Genomic DNA, 15,826 nt, shown 5'->3' with positions numbered 1-15,826 from the left:
AGAAATAAAAATGGGCAATTAATCTGAACAGACATTTATCAAAGATGACACACAAATAGTCAACAAGTACATGAAAAATGCTCAACATTGCTAATTATCCAGGAAATGCACTTCAAAACCACAATGAGATATCACACCCCAGTTAGAATGGCTACTATCACAAAGACAAAAAGTAACAAATGCTGGTGAGTATGTAGAGAAAAGGGAACTGTTATACACTGTTGGTGGGAATATAAACTGGTACAATCATTATGGAAAACAGTATGGAGGTTGCTCCAAAAACCAAAAATAAACTACTATGGGATCCAGCAATCCCACTTCTAAATATACATCTAAAGAAAAGGAAATCAGTATGTCAAAGAGATATCTGCACACCCATGTTTATTGCAGCACTATTTACAACAGCTAAGTATGGAATTAATCTAAGTGTCCATCAACAGACAAATGGAAAAAAATGTGGTTTATGTACACACAATGAAATACTATTCAGCCATAAAAAAGAATGAAACTCCATCATTCGCAGCAATGTAGATGATCCTGGAGGACATTATGTCAAATGAAATAAGTCAGGCAGAGAAAGAAATACTGCATGGTCTCACTCACATATGGAAGCTAAAATAGTTGGTCTCATAGAGGTAGAATGGTGGTTACTAGAGGTTGGCAAGGATAGAGGAAAGGGGGATAAAAAGAGGTTGGTTAATGGATACAAAATTAAAGCTAGATAGAAGGAATAAATTCTAGAGTTCTACAGCACTTTAGGGTAATTACAGTTAACAATTATTTATTGTGTAGTTTCAAATAGCTAAAAGAAAAAAATTGAGTGTTCCTAGGAAATGGTACATGTTTGAGGTTACAGACATACTAATTACCCTGATTTGATAATTACACATTACATATGTGTATCAAAATATCACTCAGTACAGCATGGATATGTACGATTATCTGTCAATTTTTATGTGTCAATTTTTTCAAAGCATCTGAGTAGAAAACACGGAATGGCCAGGTAATTCTTCCTTTACTGTCTCTAGCACCTGGCTTGGTCCTCCTTTCTACCACAGGCTTTGACTTCATTGTGCATAACAAGTACAACCCTTTAGACCACCCTGACTCCCCACCCCACCTGGGTTCCTTGGCACTCTCAACTCCAATGCCCTCCACTTCCACTCCCCACTTCCCTGCCCCTTTGGCTAACCCTCGCCTTTGTCCTGACCCATAACTGCACTGCTTCGGACTCTGCATCTCAGGCATTCCCCAGTGTTCACACCTGCTCATCTTTCCAGCTCCCTTACCAAATTGTCCTAGGTGTACCCATCACACCAGTTATCCTACCTCATCACAGCTTTTGTCCTGGTTCTTACTCTGTCCCTTTCAGTTCCAAAAAATGTTCCTATCTTCTCTATCCAGATCTCAAATATGGCCAATTACCTCAAAGCCTCTTTCTTTTGTTCCTTGGTCACCCCTATCCAGAAAACTCCAGATTTCTCTTTTCCAAACAGGTGACTGAGTCTCACCTAAAAAATCTGCAGGGATATGCAGAGCTATACAGATTCAGGGTGCCAATCATTCATGATTTACAGCTTCAGCTCAAAACTGGTCTGCAACCTTTCCCCATTTTTCACAGCAGCTATTTGAAACCTTTCTCGCATCCTTTTAGCCATCCCCTCAACTATCCCATTCACTCGCTCAGAAGAGTATCAGAAAGAGTACTTCAGAAGAGCTCAGAAAGCCTTGTTTTTTCAGAGAGACACTCCCTCACAGTCCTGACTCCACCTCTTCTCTACCTGCATCACAGCAGCCACAGCAGCAACAGCAGCAGCAGCATCTAGCCTACTTCCTTCACTGGCCCTTGCAATAAAAGGAAAAAGAATTCCACCTCCCAAAGCTAATTCCTTCAGCAGGGCATCAGTTCATAATCCTTGGTGTCCCTCAGGAAACTCAGTTGCTGATCTGGCCCTTCTGTGAGATTCTATCATTCAAAAGTATATCCAGAGACAGCCTTCTCCTCTGTCCTCATTACTAACCTCGTTACAAAGGAGTTACCAATCCTCCCTGTTTCTTTTCCTTTACTCCCAATCACTTCCTAAGTCCAGACAATTGGGCTACCTCCCCAATAATCCTAACCATGACCTTTCAGGGACACCATTCTAACGACTAGTCACTCCAATGGACTGTTCTTCTGTCCTGATCTTATATGATGTGTCTGCAGAATGTGAGACTGAATCTCTTCCTGAAAACCATTCTTCCTTTAGATTCCATGGCATCACTCTGAGGTTTCCCTTCTTACTCTCTGAATACTCTTCTCCATCTCTTTCACATTCACTTCTTGTAGCCATCCCTCATATAACATGCTTCTCCAATTTCCAGCCTATATCAGCTTTTCCTTCATGCTCTTATGAAATCTCTTGCCCATAGACTCAAATATTCAGATGATGATCCTCAGATTAGCTCAGACTCCTAAACTACCAACCAGACATCTATCTCCATACCTGGATGCTTCACTGGACCTCAAACTCAAAACATTCCAAACTGAACTTGGCCATGCTATGTCTCCTTTCTTCCTTCTTCTATAAAGTTTAAAATTCCCACTTGTTAAAGTCAGAGAAAACATCAGGACACCATCACCATAACTGCGCCCCCTAGAATAGTGTTATCGGTGGCCTAACCGGATTTGTTGCTTCCACATCTGTTATCCCCCACTATGTTCTCCAGACAAAAACCACAGCAATCTTCTAGAAGCCAAGTATGATCATTCTTAAATCCCTCCAATGGCTGAGCATTGCCATCAGGATAAAATCCAAGCCCCCTGGCATTGCCTTCAAGGTCTTGGTGGATATAGCCCCCATGGCTTTCTCCAATTTCATCTCTTACCACTCACAATGCTTGCAATGCCTACTGTCTTCACATGCATTACTATTCACTATCTCCTCCTTCCTCTCTCCCTCCCTACCTTTCTTTCTCTCACACTACTGTGTATCTTTGCAGAATGCTATTTCCACTGCTGGGACTCATCCCTTGCTCTCTTTGCCTGGAAAATTCCTTCTACAATTCCAGTTTTTCAGGACGGAAATTACATTTACGTTCTTCCAGTGTATATCCCTAATATCATATGTCTGCCTTGACACCACAGGGTGTAGGTAAACAATAATCTTACATACTTTCATCATGAGTAGGATTATTACTGAAGTTATTAACGGTAACTAAAATTTGGCATTCATAAACTAAAACCCACTCCTTATTAAATAATTCTAGTTAATGTTCTACTAAGACATCTGGCTGCCACGTATTACTTGGAAATTTTGCCAAAAGTTGAAATTCCACCACCAATACTTGAAATTCACAATTTTGAGAAAAATGCTTTATTAGTTTATTATTGCTGCTATCTTGAATTACAGCTTAAATGATGCTAAATTTTTTTTTTTTTTTTTGGAGACAGTCTCGCTCTGTCACCCAGGCTGGAGTTCAGTGGTGCAATCTCAGCTCACCAAAACCTCCACCTCCCAGATTCAAGCCATTCTTCTGCCTCAGCCTCCCAAGTAAATGGGATTACAGGCGCACGCCCATCATGCCCAACTAATTTTTTTATTTTTAATAGAGACAGGGTTTCACCATGTTGGCCAGGCTGGTCTCCATTTCCTGATCTCAAGTGATTGACCCGCCTCAGCCTCCCAAAGTGCTGGGATTACAGGCTGATGCTAAAATCTTAAATCAAAATCAGTACCTTTATAAAAGATTTCATCGTGGTGGGTTGTCTGATTAACTCCTCAGTGAGTACTGATATATATTCATGTCAATATTTTTCAATAAATGGATTTTACAACTAAATTTGTAAAGATGAACTGTTTATACTCCTATTGTTAAAGTAATTTTGCTTCAAAGATAACATTAGATCGTTATCACAGCGTTATTCTTTTCACTAGAAAATGACAACAGGCAAGGTAGGTAGGCAACTACCTTACCTTAATGCAGCTGGTTATAGTTTAAAACAATAAGCTATTTGCAACTTTTATATCATCACACATCAGTGTTATGATCAGTTCTAGGATGTAATTAATAACTTATTACCAAGATTATTTTAAAAGCTAAAATTTTACCTTCTAAAAATGTTCTAGTATAGAATTAAAGTTATATCTGGCGTGTTACTTTCACTGTTTTCAAATCCATATAATTTTTGATAAAGAGATGTAGTTATATGTACTATTAAAATAAGTGCCCTTAACCACAGGTGACCCAAAACAGTTACCTCTCATATGTATCAGAGAAAAAATATGCGTGAAATTGCTGATCTAAATAAGAAAAGTATGAGTTATACAGTATCAATGGGTATGCGTATGAAGGAAGGGCTGTTGATGGGCCTTAGTTCAATGGGAAGGGAGATAAAATACTAGATTCATTCCCAGGTGTCAAGATTGGGTAGTGTGGTGGTACTTCCAGAAATAGCAGGAAGCTAAAATAAAATGAGTTCAACTTTGAGTATGTCAAACTTTATACTCAGAGACATCTGAGAGGAGAGGTCCGTGAAATAGCAGGCTTTATCACCCTGAAGCTCAGGATATATGCTGGGCTAAAGGAACATATATGAGCTAGTCACTGGCCAAGATGCAGGCAGAAATCAAATCAACCAGGGCAGGTATACAAAGAGAGAAGAGAAAGGAACAAGAAAAGGAATGGCAGGAAAGCCATTCCCTCCTGTTATGATATAAGTATTTCAGCAAAAGCACTGGGCCAGAATAACAAATGCTTTTGATTCTCTGAGAGCTTTCTGGCGCTCACTCTCGTGTTCCAGAATCAGTATCTGACACCTGTAAAGGCAAATTTTCTCACAAAAATCTAGAGTACATACATGATCCTTTATATTCAGTTTCCATTTTGATAAGATATTCCATCATACCGCAATGTAGGAACATTCCAGGTATACCATAGTTGAAGTGGCTGCAAATCAAACCAGACACCTTACAACACAATCAATTCAATAACTACAAGATGTCAAGTGCCCAGACTACCATCAGCCACAATGACAGGCTTAAGCCCTGGCAGTCCATTTGGTCAACTGGACAGCACAGTAACACACAGCGCATTTTCCATTTCGGGCACTCCAGTAGCACTCACTTTTTTTTTTTTAGAAGCAATCAAGAGGCAAGATTTTGACTTCCAGCTAAAGTTGAATATGGTATGCCTTCTTGTATGTACCTTCTTCTCAAACGTTATGCAGAATCAATATTTCAAATATCTGCCTTCTATACTATTCACCCAGAATAAATCACCACCATTTTCAAGCAAAGATTCACAGTATTTCTAAGTTTTAGCCAGACTTTATATGGCAAGAAGGCAATCATTTTACCAAGTGCCTACTCTGTATCAGGCATTGTACAGTACTTAACATGTTATCTTAGTTAATTCTAAAACACCTCTATGAAATAAGGACCCGCCCTACTACAGATAAATAAACCAGGATTCAGAGAGGTTAAATAAATTTCCCAAAGTTACCAAGCCACCACCTGGAAGATCTAGAATTTAAGTCCAGGCATACCTGGTTACAAAGACTGTGTTCTTTCCATCATTACACATGTAATTTCAAAACTGTTCCAAGGAGGTGCCAGGAATGGCAGGGGCAGAGAACAGTGGCTGACTGTGAAGCTCCAGGCAAATCATTCCCACCATCAACAGGGAAAACTGTGCTGTAATCTATTTATATACGGGGTTGCAGGTACAATTATTGTTGGGGTGGGAGCACTGTTATGTTTGAAAAAGAGACGTATAAAAATCTGTACGTTAAACTGACATGATACTGCTGCAGCTATTTGCATTGCTGAGAAAAAAAGACAGCATGCACCAGGAGCAATGGTGTATGCCTGTCTGTAGTCCCAGCTACTCAGGAGACTGAGGTGAGCGAATTGCTTGAGCCCAGGAGTTTGAGGCCAGACAGACATAGCAAGACCTGTCTGTTAGAAAACAAACAGGCTGGGTGCAGTGGCTCATGCCTGCAATCCCAGCACTTTGGGAGGCTGAGGCAGGCGGATCACAAGGACAGAAGATCGAGACCATCCTGGCTAACACGGTGAAACCTTGTCTCTACTAAAAATACAAAAAATTAGCCGAGAGTGGTGGCACGTGCCTGTAGTCCCAGCTACTCGGGAGGGTGAGGCAGGAGAATCGCTTGAACCCAGGAGGTGAAGGTTTCAGTGAGCCGAGATCGCGCCACTGCACTCACTCCAGCCTGGGTGACAGAGCGAGACTCCGTCTCAAAACAACAACAACAAACAAACAAAGATAGCAAGCATACACTAAAGCCATACATATTTTAAAAATTGGTTCAGTAATTAATTTCCCTCTAACCAAGACAACATTTAACACATTTAAATTTGACTACCATTTTACTCTCACTGAGAAAGAGTTGAAAACCTAATAAGGAAAGAGGAGCTACATAAAATCAAAACATGAACAGATGCAAATATTTAAAATATTCATCTTACTACATAATTCTGTATTCTGAATACGGGCATTAATGTAAAGAACAATTAGTGATCATTCTTCCTCAGTGAAATAGTCTTGGGCTACAATTCTTCCATTTCTACATGTCAATTATTAAACAGTGGCAACAAAAAATGCGGTTCTTTGTAATAAGTGATTTACTTATTAGAAATAAGGGTAATGTGTCATAAATATCTGATATTGATATGCAGTAAGTTAATACTTATTAATTTCATTTTATTTACAAGAATATCACAGGCATACACCAAATACTTCCTCTTAAAAGATGCTAAATCCTTCAACAAAGTTGTATGATTAGTCATGAGCAGCATTCTAAAATGGGACCAGTGGTAGATTTTATATAAGGCAGATGCCAAGCTATGGAGAATATGCATAATAATCATTGATGTATTGAGGCCTGGGTTGGAGAATCTATAACCTGCGGTCCAGATATAATAATCTTATTTAGCTCATGGTTCATTTCTGGAAAAAGACTTACTGCCATTGTTATTTTTATGTTTTAATAGGATTTCTTTTTGATAAATGAAGTTTATGAATATAGCTTAAAAATTCAGTACACGAGTAGGAAGAATCATGGTACATAACTGCCTCTGAATTATCTTGCCTCTGTTCATTATCAGTGGGAGTTGTGTCAAGTGACTTAATTTGAGATTCGCTTTTTTCAACTACATACAAAGGGATACAAATTCTGTTTAACACTGTGGATAGAACATACACATTGATTTTTTCCTTTTGAACAAAATACTCTAAAATGACAGCAAAAGGGTATTTTTGTTGTTGTTGTTTTTAGTTATAAGTACAAAGACAGGAAGAGAACAGATATAACTGGTGATACAGTTTGGATGTTTGTACCCTCACACTGAAATATAATCCCTGATGTTGAAGGTGGGGCCTGGTGGGAGGTGTCTGGGTCATGGGGGCAGAACCCTCATGGATGGCTTTGTGGTGTCCTTGCAATAGTGAGTGAGTTCTCGTGAGATCTGGTTGTTTAGAAGTGTGTGGCAGCTTTCCCCTCTCTCTTGCTCCTGCTCTTGCTATGTGACATGTCTGCTCCTTCTTTGCCTTCTGCTATGATTTCCACCAAAGCCGAGCAGATGTTGGTGCCATGCTTTATGTAAAGCCTGCAGAACTGTAAGCCAATGAAACGTCTTTTCTTTATAAATTACCCAGTCTCAGGTATTTTTTTATAGCAATGCAAAAACAGCTGAATATAGCAGGCAAGATATTTCAGAAAAGGTTTAGAAGGCAAAAGCAGACAGAGGCAGAGAAAGCTTCTACCTAAGTGACTGCAAAAAGGGACTCTGAACCTAACAATCATCCCATAGGCAATCTGAAATGACTTAGGATTTGAAGACACTAGGAACCACTTAAGGCAGTGTCAGACATGGGATTAAAACTAAGAGTTTGCTTGAAAATCTTCAAATAGAGAAGTTGAGCCCAAGGGCTCTTCCTTCACCCAAACAGTAAGACAATCCTCCCTACTTTCCACCACTAACACTCCCAAGAAAAAATAAAAACAAAAAAACTGAAAAAACATCTCCGAAGATATTAAGGCTTTTGGAGAAACTGAATTTGAGATCAAAGGAACATCCACAGGGAAATGTCTGGAACATTGATAATCAAGTCTGGAGCTCTAGATGGATGTCACGTAAAGACACAGGAGCCAAAAGATGAACCAAAGCATTGGAAGATATTACTTCAGAGGACTGACACTGAGGAGAACTGACGATTTTGAGAAACATCTTCATGAAAAAGTATTTAGCCAAAAGAAATCAGTGATGGAAACTGAAGGAAGTAGCCAGAGGTAGGGATGGGACCAAGAAAGGACAATATCACAGAAGCAAAGATAAACCAAAGAACATTTCTAAAAAGGAGAGAAAGACTTGAAAAAAAAAGTGTTTCAACTGTTTAAATAGAATGAGAACTAGGGAAAGGTTACTGAATATGGTCAGCAAAAGGTCACTGGTGAACATGAATGTAACTGGTTTCATGGAATAGCTTTTATTCAATCAGCGACTACATACTGAGCATCCATGACACGTGCGCCAGACACAGTACCAGGCTTCCCATGTCAGAGGGAACTAAAAGAGAAACAGGAGTCCGAGCAGAAAGCATTAAGAGCTGAACAATGCTTAAGACAGACTTTCATAAGGAATTTTGAGGTAAAAGGTAGGAGTAATGTAGAATAACAGACCAAAAGGAAAGGAAACCAGATTCACAAAAATAAAACAAAAACATTGTTTTTAATTTTATATATTTAAAGAGAAACACAGAGACGTGATGCAAATCAGAAGCCAGCGAAGATGGAGGGATAGTAGTAGTCAAGGCAAGGGCCAAGGAAAGGCAGTAAAGTAAGGACACCAATACCACTGCACATGTTGTAGTCAAGATGGGGGCTTGAGGGAATTTAGCCTTTCAAGGGAGAAAGGGATAAATATTCATCTGACATAGGTAGAAGAGAGCAGGGCATAACACAAAGTAGATGTGAATGAAGCAAGAGTTTAAGACTACAAGACAACGATCAAATGTGGACTAAATTTCCGGAAGCATCTCCAGCTAGATATAAAAACCTTATTAACATAAAATACATATTCCAGTAGAAAAATAGATGTAAATGTTAGAAGTAGTCGCCGATGTTAGTAAAATAGCAAAATTTGTGTAGCATGTAAGTGGTATTTTAAGAATCAAAAATTTAATGATGTCCAAAGTTAATATAAAATATAATCTCTAATTGTTTAAAAATACAGTTAATTTTTGTAGTTCAAACTTGTCTTGCAACCAACAATCTTTGACATCATCATTGGGTATCTCAAGGTCAAACACAAAAAGAAGACTATATAAGGTTATGTTTACATAAATCTGTTATGGTTCTGATCAACTGGGAAATGATGCACATTTTTTCTCTTATCACAGAAAGCATTATAAAATTTATGTTACCTTACCAAAATACATATTTGTTATGATGCCTGGTAGCAACAGTCCCTGAACAACTGGGTCTGTGCGGCTAGGTTGAAGAAATCCTACCAGTAGGTTCCAGAAGGTTTTTTAAAAAGTTACATGAGCCAAAATGCACAGGATACCCCAGAAAATGTGCCACGGTATCCTTTCTATTATGGGATAACTGCAGTTTCTGTATATAAGTAAACTCATAGGCTTCAAATCACAAGAGAAACAGTTTCATGACTGCATGGTATTTACTTAGGGGCTTAGATGCCAAAATGAAATTATCCTCGGCACTCAAAATTAGATGTTAAGAATGGATGGAAAAGATTGTTAGCATAGAGGCCCAGCTATTCTATTTGCCAAATATATTTACTGAATCCACAAAGATATAACTTTCAGAGCCTCTGCAGGTGGAAAACAGCACTACTGGAAATAAGAGGCTGAATTTATCCAAGTTTGGAGACTGAAGATTTATTTAGGTGAAAGTATAGCTAAAATAAACCAGCAGGTATAGGCTAAATGCAGAAAGAAGCAGAGACTAAGAAAAGGGAGCAAGGAAAGCAGGAAGGTTTGGTAAAGGGTGAGTACAGAGGCAACAAGGGATTAAGAGATGGAATGACAAAAGCTGATAACCAAAGAAACTTGGAAGTTTGAGATCTCAGAAGTAACAGCCTTCCTATGAAACAACACAAGGGCAAGTTTCATTTATAGCATTAGAAGTAAAAGTCTTGAGTAGGGCAACTCAAGGCATGTAAAAACTGAAAAATCAGCAGCAGCTATAGAGCCCATACAATGGTAAACCAGCAGGCTGGGTAACAACTGATTGCAGAAGAGAAGTTAAGTGAGATACATGAAAAAACCACCAGAAGGAGGATTTAGTAGCCAGACTCACAAAGGAGTGAAGAAAGGAAAGCAAGGTGATCTTCATTTTTTCCTTTCAATAAGTATTTTTTTATTATAATGGAGAAGGCAGAAATAAAGAATTAAAACAACTTTGTCTTTATAATGTGTAATGTACTTGGGCATTATATAGTTTTTAAAAATATTAAAAAGTGCCCATATCAGTAATGAAGAATTGAAATAACTTTTCAGTCTTTCTACTGACCAAGCTAATTTATTCTGAAATCCCCAGAAGGTTCAAATTTTCTCCTTGATGTCACAAATCATGTGAAAAGAAAGCAACTGGGACCAAAAGCCATGATTGTGGGATAGCTACCAAAACGTGATCACATACCTAGAAACTGGAAACATCAAATTTCTAGAAAACCGCTTATGAATAAAAAGAGAGATCAAAAGGTTTAGTGATTTTCAAGGATTTTCAACTACTCATGGAGAATCCCCTATGTAGGTGTGTAGCTTATCTACTTTTTGTGCTTGTCCTCTTAGAGAAGCCAAGAATGACATGCAAGCTAACCAAACACACCTAACACAGAGCAATGATATGTAGAAACAGATTATTAACTTCTACCCTCCAAAAGCACTATTGCTTTGCAACATTTCAGAAAACTCATAAATCCCAGAACTTCCTAGGAAAAAGAGACCATGGAGGTCATGTGATCTGACTTACAGATTAGCAAAGACACGAAGAAGTTAAATCCTCAGCTGAAGATCACACAGTTGGGTTAGTGGCAAAGCCAAGAACACCACTCTGTATACTCCCTTCTCAGAGCCTTTCCCCACCTGTCCAGACTCCTGTCCCACCTCCTGATGCAAGTGTCTGACAAAGCTGGGCTGGATTTCCACAAAAAGTAATTATACAGTGTTCTTTTTGAAATGTAAAATAAGATGACAGAATCTAAAAGAATTAACAGCAATTTAAGATATTTGCTTGATATAAAATAATATTAATTTAAAACTATACCTTTACTGCTTCTGATGAAAGTACATTTTCCTTTTTCTGACTTGTGCTCATGGGCTCATTTTCAACGCTGAAAAATAAAAACCACAGTTTCTTTTGAAATTAAAAGAAAATTATGAAACTAAAAGTTTTCTGTATTTAAACTCAAACTGAAAGGTCCTTTATCTGCAATGCTCAAAGATTGATACACCATGTTATACCAAGGATATATTGATTTGAATCTCTAAATTCAAAAAATGCATTCAAAAATGTTCATCTAGTCTTCAGATATTTGTGTGAACTCATTGTGCCTCATATTTTCTTACATAGATAATCAACATCACAGTAATGATATATCTGAACAAAAGAGCACCTGTGTATTACTTTCATAACACTGGCAAGTGCTAGCACTCTAAGATATTATTTATGTGAAGGTTCCCCATAGCCAGATCTTTTTTTAATGCCCATGCTGGGTGTTATTTGGAACAGAATGCATTTCTATTCAGCAAATCACTATAAACATATAGGTCCATCTAGTGAATTCTGGGAATACTCAAAAATAGATGTAGGTTTATCTAGCCCCAAACGTGTTCCAGATGGCACCTTAAAATTTGATTTCCCGAATAGTTACTTCTAACTGTCTTTAGTCTGGAATACCCCCTCAGATGCCTTTTGGGATGTCATTATAAACTACTTTCCCAAGACACATTTAAGATTCTTTTTTTTCTTTTTTAGAGATGGTCTTGTTCTGTTGCCCAGGCTGGAGTGCAGTGGTGCAGTCATAGCTCACTGCAGCCTCTTGGGCTCAAGCAATCCTCCTGGCTCACCCTCCTAAGTATCTAGGACTACAGGTGCATGCTACCATGCCCAGTTATTTCATTTTTTGTAGAGATGGGGGTTTCAACTATGTTGCCCAGGCTGGTCTTGAACTCCTGGCCTTAAGTGATCCTCTAACCTTGGCCTTTCAAAGTGCTGGGATTACAGGCAGGAGTCACTACGCCCAGCTTCCAGATCTAAATATTTATATCTCTGTTCAAACATTATCCTGTTTTCATACTTTCATAATACTAGACAAATTAAGTAGCTTCACTCTAAAGATGGCTGACTCTCTACCATATGCCAAGGATTCTGCTTAGCCTTAAGGATATAAAAATGAGCACGTCAGGTTCTTTGCAAAACTCAGTCTAGTTAGAGACACTAATACATAAACCTTAACAATATAGTTTCATAAGAGTTATAACTGCTAAATGAACAAAATGCTACGAAGCATAAAAGGAATAAGGAGCAACCAATTCTGCCTACTCAGTAAAGTACCCTCAGAGGAGGTGCAAAAGCAGGTGGTAATAGAGAATCGGGCATTTTCTGAAAACCAAGTTTTATTTGTTTGCTTTTAATATAAGTCTGGAGCACAGAGCTTGCGAAGGACAGAGGTAATCCTCCAAGGGATGAGACTGAGACCAAAAATTAGTGAATACCAGACTATGAAGACCAGGGCTGACCCGTTATGAAATTTGACCTTTGTCCTACATGCAGTGGGAAGTCTTCAAGGAGGGGACAAGCATAAGCAGGAGGGTGACTGAGAGTAGGCCAGATGTCGAATAGTGGTCACTGGTGGTGGAAGGCCCGGAGAGGAGGAAGTATCAATAGCTCTGATCAAATAAAGGCCGTCCCAAAGCGGATCAGATGGAAAGAGAGGACACGATTTATGCCATTTACATTTTCTATCCATAAAAGTCTATGTTATTACGCACAGTATCCAAGAAACAAATGGTCATGGTCAAAAAATGGAAACAAAAAATAAATCATGAACACCTGGAAAATACAATGGATTAAAATGTCATTAAGTCCAAGACTCCATGCAGAAACACATGGACCAAACGGATACCGCTAAACAGATCCTTAAAGCTTCTAAATGTCAATAGAAAAAGAATATACATATATATGCATATATATGTGTATATATGCATATATGTGTGTATATATGCGCATATATACGTATGTATACGCGTATACGTGTATACGCGTATACACGTATATACGTGTATATGCGTATATACGTATATACGTGTATACGCATATATATACATATATACATATATACATATACATATATACATATACATATATACATATATACACACATATATGAGCTGTGTGTTAAACACATAAAAAATTCTGTGGGACAATTCAGGAACAAAATCAGGAATAAAACAATAGAAAATATTGTACAATACAGAATTGTAACCCGTACAAATGTATAAAATAAGAATTTCTCATAATTGCTTCTTTAAAAGTGAATAAATTCTTATCTTTTTTTCTATTTTACTAGTCTTTATCTTTTGCCAAAAGGCTGTTTACAATTCAGTTTTTTTTAAAGTAAACGTGAATTGATTTTGGTCTATTTAAGCTCAAATTAACAAAAACAAACTGGCAAATACATGTAAAAAGATCATGTTATAAAGATTTGGGGTATAATTAAGAATAATGCTGACCTTGACAAGTGAATTCTCTAACTACAATCTATTTTGAATGATCTACCTAAAAACTACTTAAACATACAACATCTAATTTTAGTCTCCTAGTTCATGCTTCAAGATTGCTGAAATTCTGCTTTATTTGGTGTGTTTACAGGGTTTTCTATAAACATACTGCCTAAGACTCTAAATGAAAACGGTAAGTTTCTTTTCTAATATAAAAGCTCTCCAGAAAATACAGCTAAGTTCATGAGATTATGGCAGAACTCAGTCTTTTCAAATAGCTGTAATTACTTCCAAATACAAACTACAAACACACACACAAATTCCAGAAAAACACAGCAGTAAATCAGCACGTTAAGTACTGAGCAAACAATGGAAGAATTTAAGTTAAAATCACCAAAAGAAATATTACTTGATATTTCTTAAAATTCTCACTTACATCCTTTAAGTTGCATGATTCTTATTGCTAAACCAAAATTTTAAAATGTGTTGAGTTTTAATGCAAACAACATATTTTAAAATTTTGGTTGACTGATAAAAATCATTCCTTTTATTAAAATTTCAACACTTTTCTACATGAAACATTCTTAGCATGGATAACATTATTCATGCCCTAACTCCTGATACAACTGTTACCCAGAACCACTTGACATTACTAGAATACACGAAAGTTTACACTCCTACAAATCACTTTATTCTGCTGCTTGCAACATCCTTCCCCACCCTAATCAACTCTAAATCCTTTACAGCTTAGTTCTGGTTTTACTTGTATTTTTTGTGCTCTCACTGCATGCAGCAATACCTCCCACATATTTGCCACTCTTTATCATTAACAGCTAGTTGTCCATCTTCCCAACGAGAATATAAACTTATTAATTCAGAAGATCCCAGAGCCTGGCACCCCGCCTGGCACCACGAACGCACTCAAATAGTATTTGTTAGACAAATTTTAAAAAATAATCTATAACCAGGCCAGGTGCGGTGTGGCCTGTAATCCCAATACTTTGGGAGGCCAAGGCAGGCAGATGGCTTAAGATTAAGAGTTCGAGACCAGACAGGGCAACATGGCAACCTTGTCTTGACAAAAAAAAAAAAGGGCTGGGCATGGTGGTGCGTGTTTGTAGTCCCAGCTATTCAGGACGCCACTGTACTCCACCTGGGTGATAGAGTGAGACCCTGTCTCAAAAGAAAAAAAAAATCTATAACCATATTTCCATTTGCGCCTGCTTACCTTCATCAGAAAACACTGTTACATTGGGAACAATATAATTATAACATCAGTCTTTTTTTCTTAAGGAGGAGCATATAAGTCTCTTGAAAGAATATGCCAGCCATTCCTATCCTACAACATACTTCTCTAAAACCATTAAGTAGGGAGTGGAGCTGGTGGGAAAAAATTACTCAACAAGAACAAGGTCATTTTCAGTTGATTTAAAAATAAAACAAAACATTAAAAAATGAGAACACAGTAGCTACATATACTCAAAAACAGTGAATACTCAGATGTTTGCTTAGTACAAATATAAAATAAAATAAATAAAATAAAAAGGACTCAAAAGGCTTGGGGTGATATTTTCAGTCTCTTAAAAAATAAATACCAAGGAAAGAGAACCATGTTCACCTCAAGCTTCATGAGAGACCACAATCTGTTCCTATTGTTTGCTCACAATTTAACCCCCTTTGGGACCCAGGGTATTTCAATTAGGAATATTTTTAGAAAGCACACATTTTATTCATGGCAGGGGGTGAAGAGCAGAATTCAAAATCACATGTACGCACAAATAAAACCACCTTACATTTCTAAATAGCCTCATCTTAGCTAACAGAACTTTAAGAATCAATCTTTCAAAATAGCTCAAATATGAAGGTCAATGTAACATAAAAGCTCCTCATTTTTCAAGCAACTTTATTTGGACCATGGCTGAAAACGAATCCAACATACTGCCATTTAGCCTTTGTGTGACTCTGTGCCAGACAAAATATTTTTCATAGGCAATGAAAAAAAAGGATCACTTTAACCTTCTAAATTTCAAATAATTTACATAAAGGAGAGCTCCTAACCTGTCACTTAAGAGATATT

At 37.6% G+C, this 15,826-nt stretch overlaps 1 protein-coding gene across 1 annotated transcript in view; it reads right to left on the bottom strand.

Annotated features, from left to right (window-relative positions):
• The window catches only part of CRYBG3 (crystallin beta-gamma domain containing 3), a 126,451-nt gene that overhangs the window by 94,004 nt on the left and 16,621 nt on the right, over positions 1-15,826 (bottom strand). The window contains exon 2 of the mRNA XM_003821882.6: positions 11,294-11,360. Coding sequence (XP_003821930.3) covers positions 11,294-11,360 — 67 coding nt within the window. The remainder of the gene's footprint in view (positions 1-11,293; positions 11,361-15,826) is intronic.

Source organism: Pan paniscus, chromosome 2 (genome assembly GCF_029289425.2).
Source record: "Pan paniscus chromosome 2, NHGRI_mPanPan1-v2.0_pri, whole genome shotgun sequence".
NCBI classification, from domain to species: Eukaryota; Metazoa; Chordata; class Mammalia; order Primates; family Hominidae; genus Pan; species Pan paniscus.
The sequence above is the reverse complement of the archived record's forward strand: the minus strand, read 5'-3'. Positions and strand labels throughout refer to the sequence as shown.